The sequence below is a fragment of the Lissotriton vulgaris genome, chromosome 5 (assembly GCF_964263255.1).
Source record: "Lissotriton vulgaris chromosome 5, aLisVul1.2, whole genome shotgun sequence".
Classification (NCBI taxonomy): Eukaryota; Metazoa; Chordata; class Amphibia; order Caudata; family Salamandridae; genus Lissotriton; species Lissotriton vulgaris.
In genome coordinates, this window is record NC_141693.1 from 1,790,410,076 (window position 1) to 1,790,424,818 (window position 14,743).

At 44.6% G+C, this 14,743-nt stretch overlaps 1 protein-coding gene across 4 annotated transcripts in view; it reads left to right on the forward strand.

The window, feature by feature from the left end:
• GHDC (GH3 domain containing) overlaps positions 1-14,743 on the forward strand; it is a 240,302-nt gene that overhangs the window by 54,061 nt on the left and 171,498 nt on the right. For all 4 annotated transcript variants that reach the window (XM_086924132.1, XM_086924134.1, XM_086924133.1 and 1 more), the window contains one exon: positions 10,241-10,850. In XM_086924132.1, the coding sequence (XP_086780258.1) occupies positions 10,241-10,850 (610 nt within the window). The remainder of the gene's footprint in view (positions 1-10,240; positions 10,851-14,743) is intronic.

Below are 14,743 nucleotides of genomic sequence, written 5' to 3' on the forward strand. Positions count from 1 at the left end.
AAAGTGGAGTAAGACTGAATGAAGAGCTGCACAAGAGGAGTAAGAATAAAGAGATGCATGAATCAGAGGAGTAAGACGGAATACAGTTCCATGGGAGGAGTAAAACAGGATAAAGCGATGCATGAATGAGAGGATTAAGACAGAAGAAAAAGATGCACGAGAGGACAAACCGAATAAAGAGCATGCATGAGTAGTAAGAAAGAATTGAGATGCATGATAGGAATAAGACAAAATAGAGATGCATGAGAGGAGTAAGACAGAATAAAGCGATGCATGAATGAGAGGATTAAGACAGAATAAAGAGATGCACGTGAGGACAAACAGAATAAAGAGCATGCATGAGGAGTAAGACAGAATAGAGATGCATGAGAGGAATAAGACAGAATAAAGAGAAGCATAGGAGGAGTAACATGCAATAAAGAGATGCATGAGGAGTAAGACAGAATTGAGATGCATGAGAGGGGTAAGACAGAATAAAGATGCATGAGAGGAGTCAGACGGAATAAAGAGATGCATAAGAGGAGTTAGACGGAATAAAGAGATGCATGAGGAGTAAGACAGACTTGAGATGCATGAGAGGAGTAAGACCAAATAAAGATGCATGAGAGGAGTAAGACGGAATAAAGAGATGCACGAGAGGAGTAAGACGGAATAAAGAGATGCATGAGAGGAGTAAGAGACTAGAAAGGTGCAAGAGGAGTAAGATGGAATAAAGAGATAAAGGCGACTAAAGTAAGACGGAATAAGGAGATGTTGGAGACAAGTATGATGGAATAAAAAGAGGCACGAGAGGAGTAACACGGAATAAAGAGATGCTTTAAATGAGTAAGACGAAATAGAGATGCAGGAGATGAGTAAAAAGTAAGAGAGAATAAAGAGATGCAGAAGACAAGTAAGATGGAATAAGGAGATGCCAGAGAGGAAAAAGACAGACAGAATAAAGTGATGCATGAGGAGTAAGACAGAATGAAGAGATGCATGAGAGGAATAAGACAGAATAAAGAGATGCAGGAGACGAGTAAATGCGACGCAGTCCTCGACCTAAAAACAATACTTACAAAAGCGCAATTTTAGCAGGAATTAGTGTGTATAGACAAGCTTTGTAGCAAGTGCTGAAATGTTTAAAGTGCCATGACAACCTATGTATTCATGCACAATGCTTATATAGAGCGCTTCCATGGGTCAGGCAATGCCCAGCTACAATGTGAACAAGGAGGTGGCTTGTGATGTCAGAGTCAACAGACTTCCAACTTTTGGAGCATCTGTGATGCAGTATTGAGCCATATAATAGAGAGAAAAGTGCAAGATTACTAGAACATTCTTAACACTTGCTGCAGGCAGTATCCTGCCTAGGTAAAGCTCTCCCACCCTTTATACTGCCGCAGATATAAGCGACACCGAGCGACTGCCACTCTGAACCCACTCAAGACAGAGGGAGGAGCAATACATTAAAAATGTGCACTTATTCACTATATAATGTTTGTGCTTTAAAAACATTGAACATTTTGATTTGGAAAATATGTCAAACGGCCTGGGCAAATAGAGCAGGCTGCAGTTCTAATAAAGCACGAAGAACTAAGATCTGACTGATCTCTGACTTCACTCATCCCCATAGTCACTGACTTCTTATAGTTGGACCAATGGCAGCGCGGCTGTTTGATGACGCTGCGGGTTTCATGGGCGCTGGGACCAATCACAGCGCAGCCCTTCGATGACGCGAAGTGAACTCCGGGCAGCTGGAGCCAATCCCAGCGCGGACCAGTGGTGACGTCGGCGGCTCTCCTCTCTTCCTGGAATTCCCCTTCGTCCACGCAATTTGTAGCGGTGATCTTTCTGGGGCACAACACGGGGGAAAAATTACTCGCACGTCTTCCAACAGTGGCACAGGGCGCGCAGCGGTGATTCAGGCGTCTTCTTGATGACGGCCTCAGGCAGCGGACGGAGCCGCACTCTCGAGTGCCGGAGCAGCAGTTAAAGGGAGCGGCAGTCCTCCAAAGCCTCACTGTGTGCCGAATGCACACCGGTACCCAGGATCACACAGACCGGCGAATTTTGGCAGAGAGTCCAGGCTGGGCACAGAGATATGCACGCAGCCCCTTTGTTGCGCCCACCATTTGCATTTAAACCCCGTCCTTTTCAGACTGGGGGGCGTGTTTTTTGTTGAGTGACGGATGACGTCACGGTGAGAAAGAACGCAAAAAACACGCCCCCGAATCCGAAAAAGACGGGGCTTAAAGGGAATGACGCCCCTCTCCTCCAATGGCTGGCCAGCATTTACGAGGCCAGCCAATGGAGAAGAGGGGCGGGTTCAAGCCTCCTAACTAAGAAACATTAAGTCTCGGAGCTCCGCCCACACTGCTACGCAGTGCGACGCAGTCCTCGACCTAAAAAAGGAAGTCACCTTGCCTTACAATCTTCTCATATTATAAATACATCATTTTTAGGTTTCGCCTGGGGCACGGAGCTCCTAGCTCCGCCCCCAGGAGAAATCTTTTGTTTTGCAGTATGGGGGACTTGAATCCGCCCCTTCTTCCATTGGCTAGCTCCATAAATGGAGGCTAGCCATTGGAAGATGGATCTGTCCGTCAAGGCCGGACCAGATTCGTGGGCGTTCCCGAGATTTTTTCCCTCTCCACCCTTTTCGCATCGTCATCAAGGCCGTGGGCGGGGTTTATGTTTTTTTTTAGTCCGTTTCGTTTGGTCATTGTGCGGCCGATCTCCGCCAGAGGAAGTCCAGGACCAGGTGAGTGCTGGCGGTTCCCGCCCCCCCTCCCGCTGTCCGTGTGCTCGTAGGTGCTTTGCTTGTTTATTTTGCCTGAAACAGTGAATGCTCTGTCACTTGCTGAGATCTGTTTATTTGAAACATGTTTCCCGCCTCCCGAGCCACAGCCGGTCCCGATGCCGATGTAACACGGCCTCCGCTCTCCCCGCCTCCCTCTCCCCTCCCACAGCAGATCACCGCCTCCCCTCCCACAGCAGATCCCCGCCTCCCGAGCCGCAGCCGGTCCCGATGCCGATGTAACACGGCCTCCGCTCTCCCCGCCTCCCTCTCCCCTCCCACAGCAGATCTCCGCCTCCCTCGTCTCCGGCCGGGCTCCCGGCTGCTGCTCTTGTGCTAATCATTGCAAAGCAGCAATTATTAGCAACGCAATTAGCAAACAGCAAAATATTTGTGTTAAATGAGTCTTCCGATCAGTATCTGCTCCTCCGCTCTCCCCGCCTCCCTCTCCCCTCCCACAGCAGATCCCCGCCTCCCCTCCCACAGCAGATCCCCGCCTCCCGAGCCGCAGCCGGTCCCGATGCCGATGTAACACGGCCTCCGTCTCCCCGCCTCCCTCTCCCCTCCCACAGCAGATCCCCGCCTCCCTCGTCTCCGGCCGGGCTCCTGGCTGCTGCTCTTGTGCTAATCATTTTTAATGGATTTACAATTAGCAAAGCAGCAATTATTAGCAAAGCAATTAGCAACAGCAAAATATTTGTGTTAAATGAGTCTTCCGATCAGTATCTGCTTTAGTCTCGATTTTCCGCTATGTACCCAACATTCCACGGATTTGAAACTCGAACGTGTAATTAATAGTTCAATTTTAGGGCATCGTATGTGACGTGTATTTGTTTATATCTAACCTCTCGTTTTGTTTCTGGCTTGTTTTGAACCAGGATGTCTCTTAGAAATAAACCAGGTTACTAGCTAGTCCCGTTGTCAATAATAACAGATACATAAGAGCTCATAAATATTGCACGTTGAGAAATGCACGTTTCCAAGATCCGAAAACCCGTGACGCACTGATGCGCAGCTAGTAAATACACCAGAATGGCTGCTTACATCATCCGCCATGTTATTCCCGAGTGCTCGCTGTCTGAGTGCAGTTATTCATTTGGGACCTGAACATTTAGCTGCGGTAATGACCTGCCTGTCCTAATGATGCTGCCGGTGCTACTCATGAAACACGGGTTTGCTGCTTTTGAGCAAACTATTCAGGTTCTTTCCCAGCACACCGGGTGATGTAGTCCGTGTTTTTTCCACACAATGTCTGCTATAAGAGACCTCTGGGTGATTATCAGGCCGTCAGGTCTTCTGTCCCAACAGAGTGTCGTGGAAACTCTCCAAAACCACGAAACGAGAAACCTAGAGCAACAGGCATTTCTTTTTCAGTGGTGTCTGTGTAAGCAGTTAGGTCTCTCGTGGCTGGTGCTAGGTTTATACCGAGTATGCACTACTAAACCTATATTGCAAATGCGTACATAGTGGGCTTTATATGAGTCTGTTGTTGCCCACTGATAACTTTATTTTATGTTAACAGAGATTTGTATAGTGCTGTATAGCCTTTAGTATGGCCATGTAGCATTTTCAGGTTCGGGTAACTTCTCCCTCAGGTTTTGAGAATTCATCACACACTATAGTATGTTTTGTGTGTCAGCACCAACACTGGCAGTTTAGGCCTGCTTTATGCTAAGTGTTTATATTTGATTATAGTGTGGGTAACCAGAGATCTTACTCAGTTTCAGGTATGTGCCACCTGAAGATTGATATGGGTACAGCTTGAGGTATCTGCAGGAGTAAACTGAGACTCTGTTGTCTTGTTAAGGTCCACAGTATCCTTTTTAGTCTTGTTAGCTGTCAGGTGTTGGTGTAGGGTGTTATTCATTGTTTTCAAACAGTGTTTGATATATGTGCCTTGTTCTGACTAATGTGTTGCGTTGTCCAACTATGGAATGTCAGAGTGTGTGATACAAATACGTAGTGTTCCTTCCAGTGTGTTATGTTGCATTTTCCCAGTTATCTAATGTAGCTTCTAAGTATTATTTGAATCCACCCGACTCTGTACATCCAAGTGCATCCCCCTGTAGGTTGCATGCATGGCTACTTCTGTTATTTATTATACTGCACAATGTTACTAGTGCATTGATCCCAAACTATATGGAATATGTGAGCTGTGTTGGTTGCATAGGCAGAGTAGTGTCTAATGTGTTGTCCGGTGTGCTTGTTGCTGAGAGGAGCAGAGTAATACCAACCATCATAGTATGTATGCACTATGTTGGATGTGGAATCAGTGTTCTGTCTAATGCTTTCTGATGGATACAGAGGTTTATTTGATGTGGCTTATGATGCAATGGAGTATTGGGGACCGAGCTACATAAACCTACATATTTTCAATTTCAGCCATATTGTACTAAATGAATTTGCCCAGAACACACATTTTGTAGTTCAGTGGCTACGCTGGGATTAGAAATACCACCCCCACCACGTTTCCTGGGTCAGGAATTTGGTTACCTTGACACCTGAACTGAGAGGAATATCAGACTTGCGGGGTCATGCCCAGGCTGCCAGATGTCTCACTATCATGGGGATACAAAAGATCCAGGACGTCCCTGTGTGTGTGTGTGTGTGTGTGTGGCTCTGGGTGTGTGTGTGTGTGTGTAGTAGTAATTGCTGTCTGCTGAGCTCGTCCGTAGGGTACAATAGGTCTCATAGTTGCGAAAGATTAAGCTAATGACAATGTAAATGACAATGACATTTATTTATCTGTATTCAAAACCAAATCATAAATACAAATTTTAACATTTACAATGCCAATAGCTCAAACTTTTCCAAAGGCGAAACCATTGCATTGTAAATGCTTGTTGTTACATGTTTTCTGTAAAATGACATGTCCTTCACTCATCATTCTAAAAGTCTTCCAAATTGCTTTGCTGTTGCCATCTGAGTCTGCCTACGTAATAATGTAACATATATATGTAATGATAAGTTCCTAGCTAGGATGAACACTCTGGCAGCAAGAGAAGTTTTTCTGCACTCATAAATATGTTTCTTTTGGCAGAACCAACCAAATAATTCAATTTTCCTCAACCACATTGTGCGTTCCTCTAAAGAAAAAAGCCAACAACTGATGTATTGACCTAGAACCTCTTATCTGGAGATGGTATATAGCTACAAGCTTCAGCATCACTGATATCCATATGTACACATATTGAGACCTCTACTCTGTTCCTCAGGCATAGCATCAAGTGCTACCCCTATATTGGATTAGGATGGCCAAATTTAGAAGACAACCTCATATCAGGTTCCTTCATAGTCCATTTCTATTGCTTGAAGTTTCACACCATCCATTAAAATGTAATTTCCATTCAAAAACGGGGAGAGTAAAGGAGGTTCCACCTCAAGTGTATCCTCCTGAAGCTACACAACACAACACAACACAAGGTCACTTGAGGAGTTATAAGTCATCACAGACTTGGTTTTTATTTGGGGGCTTTTTCCTGAGTTTGGGCTATCAAAAGACTTTTGAGAGGTCATCTCACCCTCAACTTATCGAGGCATGCTTTTGTCCTTTGACTACCTCTCACACCATAGGAACAATGCCACCACTGCGAACTCAGCCAAAGGAAGCTAGTCTCCTCCTGTGAGTTCTTATGATCAGGGCAAAACACTTAGTCCTGTTTTCTGTGGGCAGGTAAAAAGCATTTAAAATTACGTAAGGGTATACTCAAAATTTTCCTTTATTTGGCGAGTACCTCTACTATGTTTAAAGACATTAGAAGTATGTTGGTCAAATGGTGAGTTGCAATGAATGACCTTACCTGAGATCTTTCCATTAGTAACATGTTTCGTCCACTAGAGTTCAGCAATGGGTTTTGAGTGTTCAGAAATAGATGGCGCACACCAGGTAGTGGTTGAGTAATTGCGAAAAGGTAGTACTGGTTGGTGCTACTTGTTCAGAGGAAACCCAAAACTCTGAGACCAAAGGGTGGGGAAGCTCACCCTTCTGATAAGTAGAAAGACAATCAAGCGCACACAACAAATATAATGATATGAGTAATCATAGTAAGGTGTTAAGGATAAGATCACACACGAGTGTTCTTTCTATCTTGTTTTAATGGGTATGTGGATGGTCCTCCTATCAAAGGAGACTCACGGAGAAAGAAACCAGCCGACACGTGTTTCGTCAGATCGGGTGTTAACCTGTGACTCTTCAGGGCTGGGGGTGACATAAAAAAGGGAGGGGAATGATACAATAATAATGCGAAAGAACACATAGTAGAATAACATAAGGGGAGAAATAAAGAATGGTGAATGAGAAGGGACACCTAGTGTGTGTGGAAACCATAGGAAATAGTGAGGAGGGGCAAATAAAGTGACTTATAACTCTGTAAACCAGACACCTATTGTGAGATTAAAAACATTGGTGTAACCACATAATGGTGAGTGTGGATTCATGTGAATGACAATAGTGATGGTACTGAGAACAGAAATGAGAAAAGAAAAACACGGGAGGAAAACACAAGAAAGCATAGTAGGGTGCCTCAATAATGTTTTTAATCGCACAATAGGTGTCTGGTTTACAGAGTTATAAGTCACTTTATTTACCCCTCCTCACTGTTTCCTATGGTTTCCACACACACTAGGTGTCCCTTGTCATTTACCATTCTTTATTTCTCCCCTTATGTTATTCTGCTATGTGTTCTTTCGCATTATTATTGTATCATTCCCCTCCCTTTTTTATGTCACCCCAAGCCCTGAAGAGTCACAGGTTAACACCCGATCTGACGAAACACGTGTCGGCTGGTTTCTTTCTCCGTTGGTCTCCTTTGATAGGAGGACCATCCACATACCCATTAAAACAAGATAGAAAGAACACTCGTGTGTGATCTTATCCTTAACACCTTACTATGATTACTCATATCATTCTATTTGTTGTGTGCGCTTGATTTGTCTTTCATGTTTCGTCCACTATTCAAGCCTAACAAGGTCTAGGGTCTTCTTCAGGGTAATCAAGCTATGGTATGCATTCAGACCATGCCCCAAGGGTAAAAACTGTAAGCCTACCAATCCCTCTGTTTAGTCAGCTTCACCCTAGTCATATTCAACTATAGGCTTCAAGGGAAGAATGTGTGGGACAACTCCTCCTCCATAGTCAAACATTCATCAGAAGGACAAGTGTGTTGATGTCACCTATCAAGCTCGTCCACTGCAGTAATGTGACTAGGGGGAAGCTAAATTAGCAGAGGGACTAGTAGGGTTACAGTTTTTACCTGTGTGGCATGGTCTGAATTGATACCATAGCTTGATGACCCTGAAGAAGACCCTAGAAATTTGCTTATGCCTTACCCCACTGCTACTTCTGTAGAATGAAAAATGCACCAAGCTCCAGTGACACTAATTTGTATGGCTCCATTGTGACTCTTCCGCCTTGGTACTTCCTGCTGCTAGAGGTGTCCATTCACACGAAAGGCTTCTACTCCACACACACATGCCTAGTCAGCATCACGGACGTTTACTGCACCCCTACCTGAAGTCGCTTAGTCTTGCGATTTGGCACTTGATATCCTAGAACTGGGATACTTAACAGCTACCAGAGGAATATATGCAAGCCCTAAAAGGAAAGCTACAACGCTTTCTACTTGTGCCTGCAATACGACTTAATGGAAATGATTTGCCATTACTGGCAATGATTGCCGTTTACTGTTCCAAACACAGAAATCAGCCCTTAACAACTACAGACTAGCACATTGTCAGTTAAGTGCTACTTTTACAAAAAGAAGGCTAGCTTATTCTTATCTGAGTGCACTTAGTAGCAATAGATGTGTATCTGAAAAACAGAACAGTAATCAGTAGCTAAAGTTACAACCATTCATATTTTCATGCAAGGCCTTAAAACCTCCAAGGCCTCCAACGCTGGTTACAGTTCCTTCCTGGAACTTTAACATTGAGCTCACTAGGCTAATGTGGGCACCCTTTCATCACTTCTCTTATGCCCACTGCAGTTTCTTACTTGGAATGTTGTCTTTCGGACCGGTGGATATCACCTCTCTCGGGAGAGTGACTGAACTTTAAGCGTTTCCATTGGTGAAGCTCCTTTATGCAGATATTAAAACAGTGGGTTGCACACACCTGTTTGTTGCCAAAGGTGGCTTCTCCATTTCATGTCAAGCAAGCAGTTCATAGAGTTACCATCATTTTCCCACATCCACAACTGATGGCAGAAAAAACACAAGACACATTAGATATCAGATGTCCGCTCATGGAATATGTGTATCATTATTAGGAGAACACAACAACTTTCTCTTGCATAACACAACCAGATCTTGTCAGTCGTGTCTCCAAATCTGGATTAGTAAGGTAGTTTGTCATATGTATCTATATTTGATGCCAACACCAAATGCACTCTAAGTGCCATATGTCGGTTCTTCTGTCTACACATTCACTAATCATTATTGTGTGGACCTTCAGGAGCCGCCCATTAGTTGGATAAACTGTACTCTTGTTACATACATCTTCTACCTCTGCTCTCATGCCACTGCATAAGGGATTTGGGCCTGCTTTTTAATCTGTACAGAACTAGTGATTTACAGATGCTCAGACTGCAAACAGAACTTGTTACCTGTAACACTCGGGTTGCAGCCTATAGGGTTGTAGATTTATATGCACAGTTCCCACCTTTTCGGATGCAAGCATAGTGTAGTATGTCTAAACACATTCTAAAGGTGCATTCGCTTTACTATTGGTAACTCTCTCTCCAGTGCACAAATGTTATTTCACTTTTCTTCAGTACACTAAAACTTAGCTTTAGGTGGAAAAACTAAATCTGAGATGGAGTCTGAATCTATAATTACGCTGTGGGTGTCAGGGGAGGTTCCACAAGTCACCTTGAAGCAGAAACTCCTACTAGAAAGTATATTAACTTGAAATTTTTCAAACCCTAACATGCACAAGCTTCTCTCCATGTGTCAGCTCCTATCTGACTTTTAGAGGTAAGAAGCAGTTTCCTTACTTGCCATCATGGTTCATGAACTCCTTCTCATACAGCCATCTTTCTTAAAGCAAGAAACTTACCATTCCACCTCACTTCCATTATTGTTATGACGTTTGTAAGAATGGAAAGAATACGAACAGTAGTCTAGAAAGGCTTGTGGGGACTTGGGCTTAGACAGGTTGTGGGCAGGGCTCACTCATCATGTACTGCGACTTTTAGAGTCTTAACAAACCTTGCTCCACAGCTATGTTTTACTGGCAGCATGACACAATCAGTTATGGGAAGAGATGCTGCATAGCACGACACCGAGGGCAGCGATATACTATTTTTCACTCTTGGTCTTTTTCCCCTAGGAGATTAGTATTAATTCACTAATTTCTTTCACAATTTTACCCATGCTCTGTCCAAATGTGATTATCCAGTTATTAAGCCTTTACTGCACTTTAATTTGTGTGTTTATGATGTTCGGTCTTTCTGTTTCACACCAGGGCACTTCAGTGTTTTGGAATACCATCTTCACTTCCTGTCCAAGAGTCTATGGTGCACAGAAGATAGTGAATTTCGGCTACACCCATGCCAGAGACAGGACTGAAGCAGGCCTTCTCATTGGGCCTGCCCCTACCTCCCCCTCTGCTGCATATATCAGACACCTGTATTCAACTCCAGACATTGCTTACGAAATTACATCCATACAAGAAGCACTGTATGTGCACCTGCTTTTTGCCCTCAGGGACAGGGACCTGGGTGCACTGGAGGCTAGCAGTGCCTGGATCATCTGCGAGGCCTTTACGCTGTTGCAAGATCAGTGGAAGACGTTAGCAGAGGATATCTGCATAGGACACGTAAACGCTGAGCTGACGTTACCGGACAGCATAAGGCAGAAGCTGGAGGCGCTCCTGAAGCCGGATGCTCAGCGTGCTTGGGAGCTGAGGGTTGAGTTTGAAAAAGGATTCCAGGGGGTTGCTAAAAGGGTGTGGCCCCGCCTTCATATGGTCATAGCAGTGGATTCGGGTGCCAGTGATCTGTATGGCAGTATTCTGAAGGAAATGTACTGCCATGGAACTCCAGTCTACTCTCCCCTGTATGGGACACCTGAAGGTAAGAAGTGCATAATTTATAAAGAATTTAAAGTGAGTAGCATACAATGTATCTGTTTTAACTGTATCACATCAAAACATTTTGAGATTGCTACGGCATTTTATGTTAGCGTTCAGGCTAAAGTCAAGGTAAATTACCTACTAGATGTCTAAAAATATTATGTAGGTTTGCAGAAACTCATTAATGGTCATAGAGGTTTTGAGTAACTGAAAAATAAGGACTGCATCTACCATTAGGCATTGGGAGAACGTTTTCTGATTTGCTGGCAGTGTCCTCCCTCATCCTTGACTGTTGTGCTCCTCCAGCAGTCTTAAAGCTGACGAATGTCCATGGGATGCACCTGTATGTTTGGGAGTGGGACTACATCTTACAAACTAAATGTGACACTTCAAGGTTGGGGGACCGGGGAAAAAGGACGGCGAGCACTTGAAAGAGGTCCAAGAGACACGTATTATCGATCATGCAAGTTACATGCACATACATGACGCGGTCCAAGGCTACACAGTTGAATACACAGGTGACTGGTGGTACAAGAGAGAACACACAGACTGCATGATCTATCTGGGGACTCAGAAAAACCGCATGTGACATCCATCAGAGAGCTGCGTGAACAATTACCTGGTAATCCCCTCTGCACAATGCAAACATGCACATTCATGACACTGTTCAGCGATCCATCATCTACAGCTGACATTAAATGACCATACATCATGGTCCCCCCATTAAAGCTGTGGGGACCTGCACAAATGTGATGTGATCTGGGGACCCAAAACCAACGCAACAATGTCAAAGCCTGTGATTCTTTATCTTTCAAAAACAGCAAATTAATTATTCACAGGTAATGACTCAGGGGAAGGACTTTGCTTGTCACAACTTAAAAATGTAGATGCGGAAAATTCAGGCTGAAGCATGGGTCAAATTATACATCAGTGTTGACTAAATTGTGCAACAAGAAAAAGCAAACTATGCATCATAATGCGGCGCATTATGTGATATTAGTTCATTATTTTGATATTTTTACACTAGACATAGCTTATGTGTGGACAATGCGGCAAATCCATAGCTATGCGAAAAATGCCTCACCTGCACAATCACATAATTTCAGTGGCCCTGCCCATAGGTCCCTGCTCAAGGAATCATTCTATCACTTGTAACAATCGACATACAAATTATTGTGGTGTGAAATAATGATGAGTAGAATGTTTTTTCATTTAGCCAATGGAAAGATAAAACCTATTTTTGTTTTACTTTTTCCATTAATTTATTTTTATGTAATACTGCAAATTAGTAATGGGCCTCTGAGTAGGAAGAAATAAAGAAAAACCTGAGTAAATCTGTATGCTAATTATAAACACATTCTCACTAACTTTTGGGAGAGAAGGAAATCCTTTGCAAAGCGTTTCTGCCACCTCACTTATTGCATCCCCTAGGTACCTTGTGATGGAAGCCTGCAGCCTCCTTAGTGTGAGTGAGTGAAAGTGTTCAGGATGCCTTTGCAGTTCATTTGCACATCATAGCACCTACTATCCCCGCTGTCGATTCCACACCTGTCCCCAGGCCTGACACTAGAGCATGCCAATGGTTCATAATTAAATAAAACAACGCAGCTGGGCACAATGGGGCTTGAAGCACTGTGAGACATTAGGATGAAAAACGCTAATTTTCCAGTTCACAATGGCCTAGGGTGGGCCAGGGTAATCATTGGGTGGGCCTAGCCCACCCTCTAGAACCGGGCCTGGTTGTAAGTATGATGTTACTTGTTGTATCACATATCTGGATGCAATGACAGAAACAGCAAAATACAAGTCAGTTGGCACACTGTGGTAAACATAGATTTTTAGCGTAAGTGTTTTAAATCCAATTCCTTAATTAAATCGGCCACCCCCCTTTAAGAGACCCCCCCCCCCCAATTTTTTTCATCCCACTTAAAGCCCTGTTGACCGCTATGCTGCCACTCACTAAATATCCCCTCTGCCCTCTGAAAGCTCTCCTCTTACCTCACTCGTGACTCGCTCCAAGGTCTCTATGCCGGACAGCCAGGGGTGGTTCGTTCAAACTTAATCAGCAGCCAGATAGCCAGCAAATTGCCCAGAGAGCAGCACTGCACCGACTGACCCAGGCCAAAAAGAGCGCGTAGTGGTGAAGCGCGTGGCGCGTCACTGCTTCGTCGTTCTCAAACTATTTAACTGGATGAAAAAACATGACTCCCTTGTGCAGTCAAGAAACCCATAGAACTCTATAAAGTTTGTCAAAGGAATGGAGTACGAAAAACTTCAATCTGCACCATCACATAGATAAGGTCTGTGCAACAGTGTGCAAGGTGTGATATAATGACTTTACATTAAGGGGTTGCATTGATAAAACTTACAGTACAAGTACTCATTTGACAAATACATTTCTGTTTTTTAAAGTCTCACTAACCACTGGTGCTCAAGCTAGATTACAAATAGGCAATATCTACGCTTTCCACCCTGGAATGAGCCACTAGCACCTACCCATACAAGCATTCAGAAAGAGCCAGTCAGTCTTCCTCATTCGGTTCTGTATCTGTCTCAGTTTGGAGCTCCTCTTTACCGCAAACAGCCCCCGCCAGTTCAATCCTCTGGAAATCCATTTTCATTTCATCCTCACGCTTGGATGTGGGAGGAGAATGCCTTTGACCATTGCCCCCACTACAGCTTTCCCTCCAACGGGCACGGTCTTGCTCATTAATAATAGAGGATACCTCTTCGCTCTCAGCCAGTTCAATGGCTTCAATATTGTTTGGCCTCGGATGGTCGCATACCACACACGTCTTGGCCTTACCCAGTTCTCATAGGTGCAAGCAGAGCACGTCCAGCGCTAGGATCTTGTGTTAAGATTATTATTTTCATTTCATTCCACACAAAGGTTCAACAACTGAGAAAGGAACTTGCCGGGAACCAGAGCCTGACTGGGGAGACTCAGCACATGAGCGCGAGAGCGCGTAGCAGTGAAGCGCGTCATGCGTCACTGCTACGTTGTACTCATCGCGACGCAGTGGCAGGGCTGGCCAAAATAATAAACCATTGCACCCAGGACCGTCATTGGTAGCGCACGTGCGCTACAAGTCTGATTGACGGCCCTGACGGACCTGCAGGCAGCGGGCCAACAGTCAAGAGCTGAGTGAGCTCCGCCACCTTTATGATTTATTTGGGGACACAGTGTCTCGCGGCCGCCCCCAAAATTGTGGCGCCTGGGGCGGACCGCCCCCCACCCCCCACTCCTCCCTAGCTACGCCAGTGCTCCCTCCCCATCTGCCATAATGAAAGTCTTATGAGCAGAAGTAAGAGGGGTTTAAACCCCTGTGGCCCGACACCTTGGTTTCACAGTTCTTGCTGTGAATGTTCAGCAAATACAGCTGCGCGCAAGGCCACAGTTGTTAACTGTTGAAAAAACATACATGGCTACAGCTGTGACAGGGTCCTGAAGTCACCCTGGTTCTCGCTGTGTTCGGCTAAACTACTTTTCCGCATTCAGCTGAGCCAGGGAGACTTAGGAGCTGAGCAGAATTCACCCCTCCCACCTTCCGAGGTTCCAGTGACACTGAGCTTCGTGGTAGGAAGGGGTAGAAGGCCCCTGTGTGTCCTGGTCCACAACATCTGCCTCTCTCTTTCAACTGCGAAAATCTACATATCCTGAACTTGAAGGGGAAAGAGGTGGGCAGAGGCTTCGAATTAAAACATTGCAGTGTTGAATGCAGTGAGCCTACAAATCAATGTTTCTAGGCCGCTACTGCTCCATTGTCTTCAGTGGATCTCTGAACATTCCATTGTTGTGATGGATGGGATACCTCATGGAAAAGGGATATCATTTTGTTTCCTTGAACATGAGATTTGATTGATGTTGTGAAGTTTTGAACCCTGTTTGTTTTG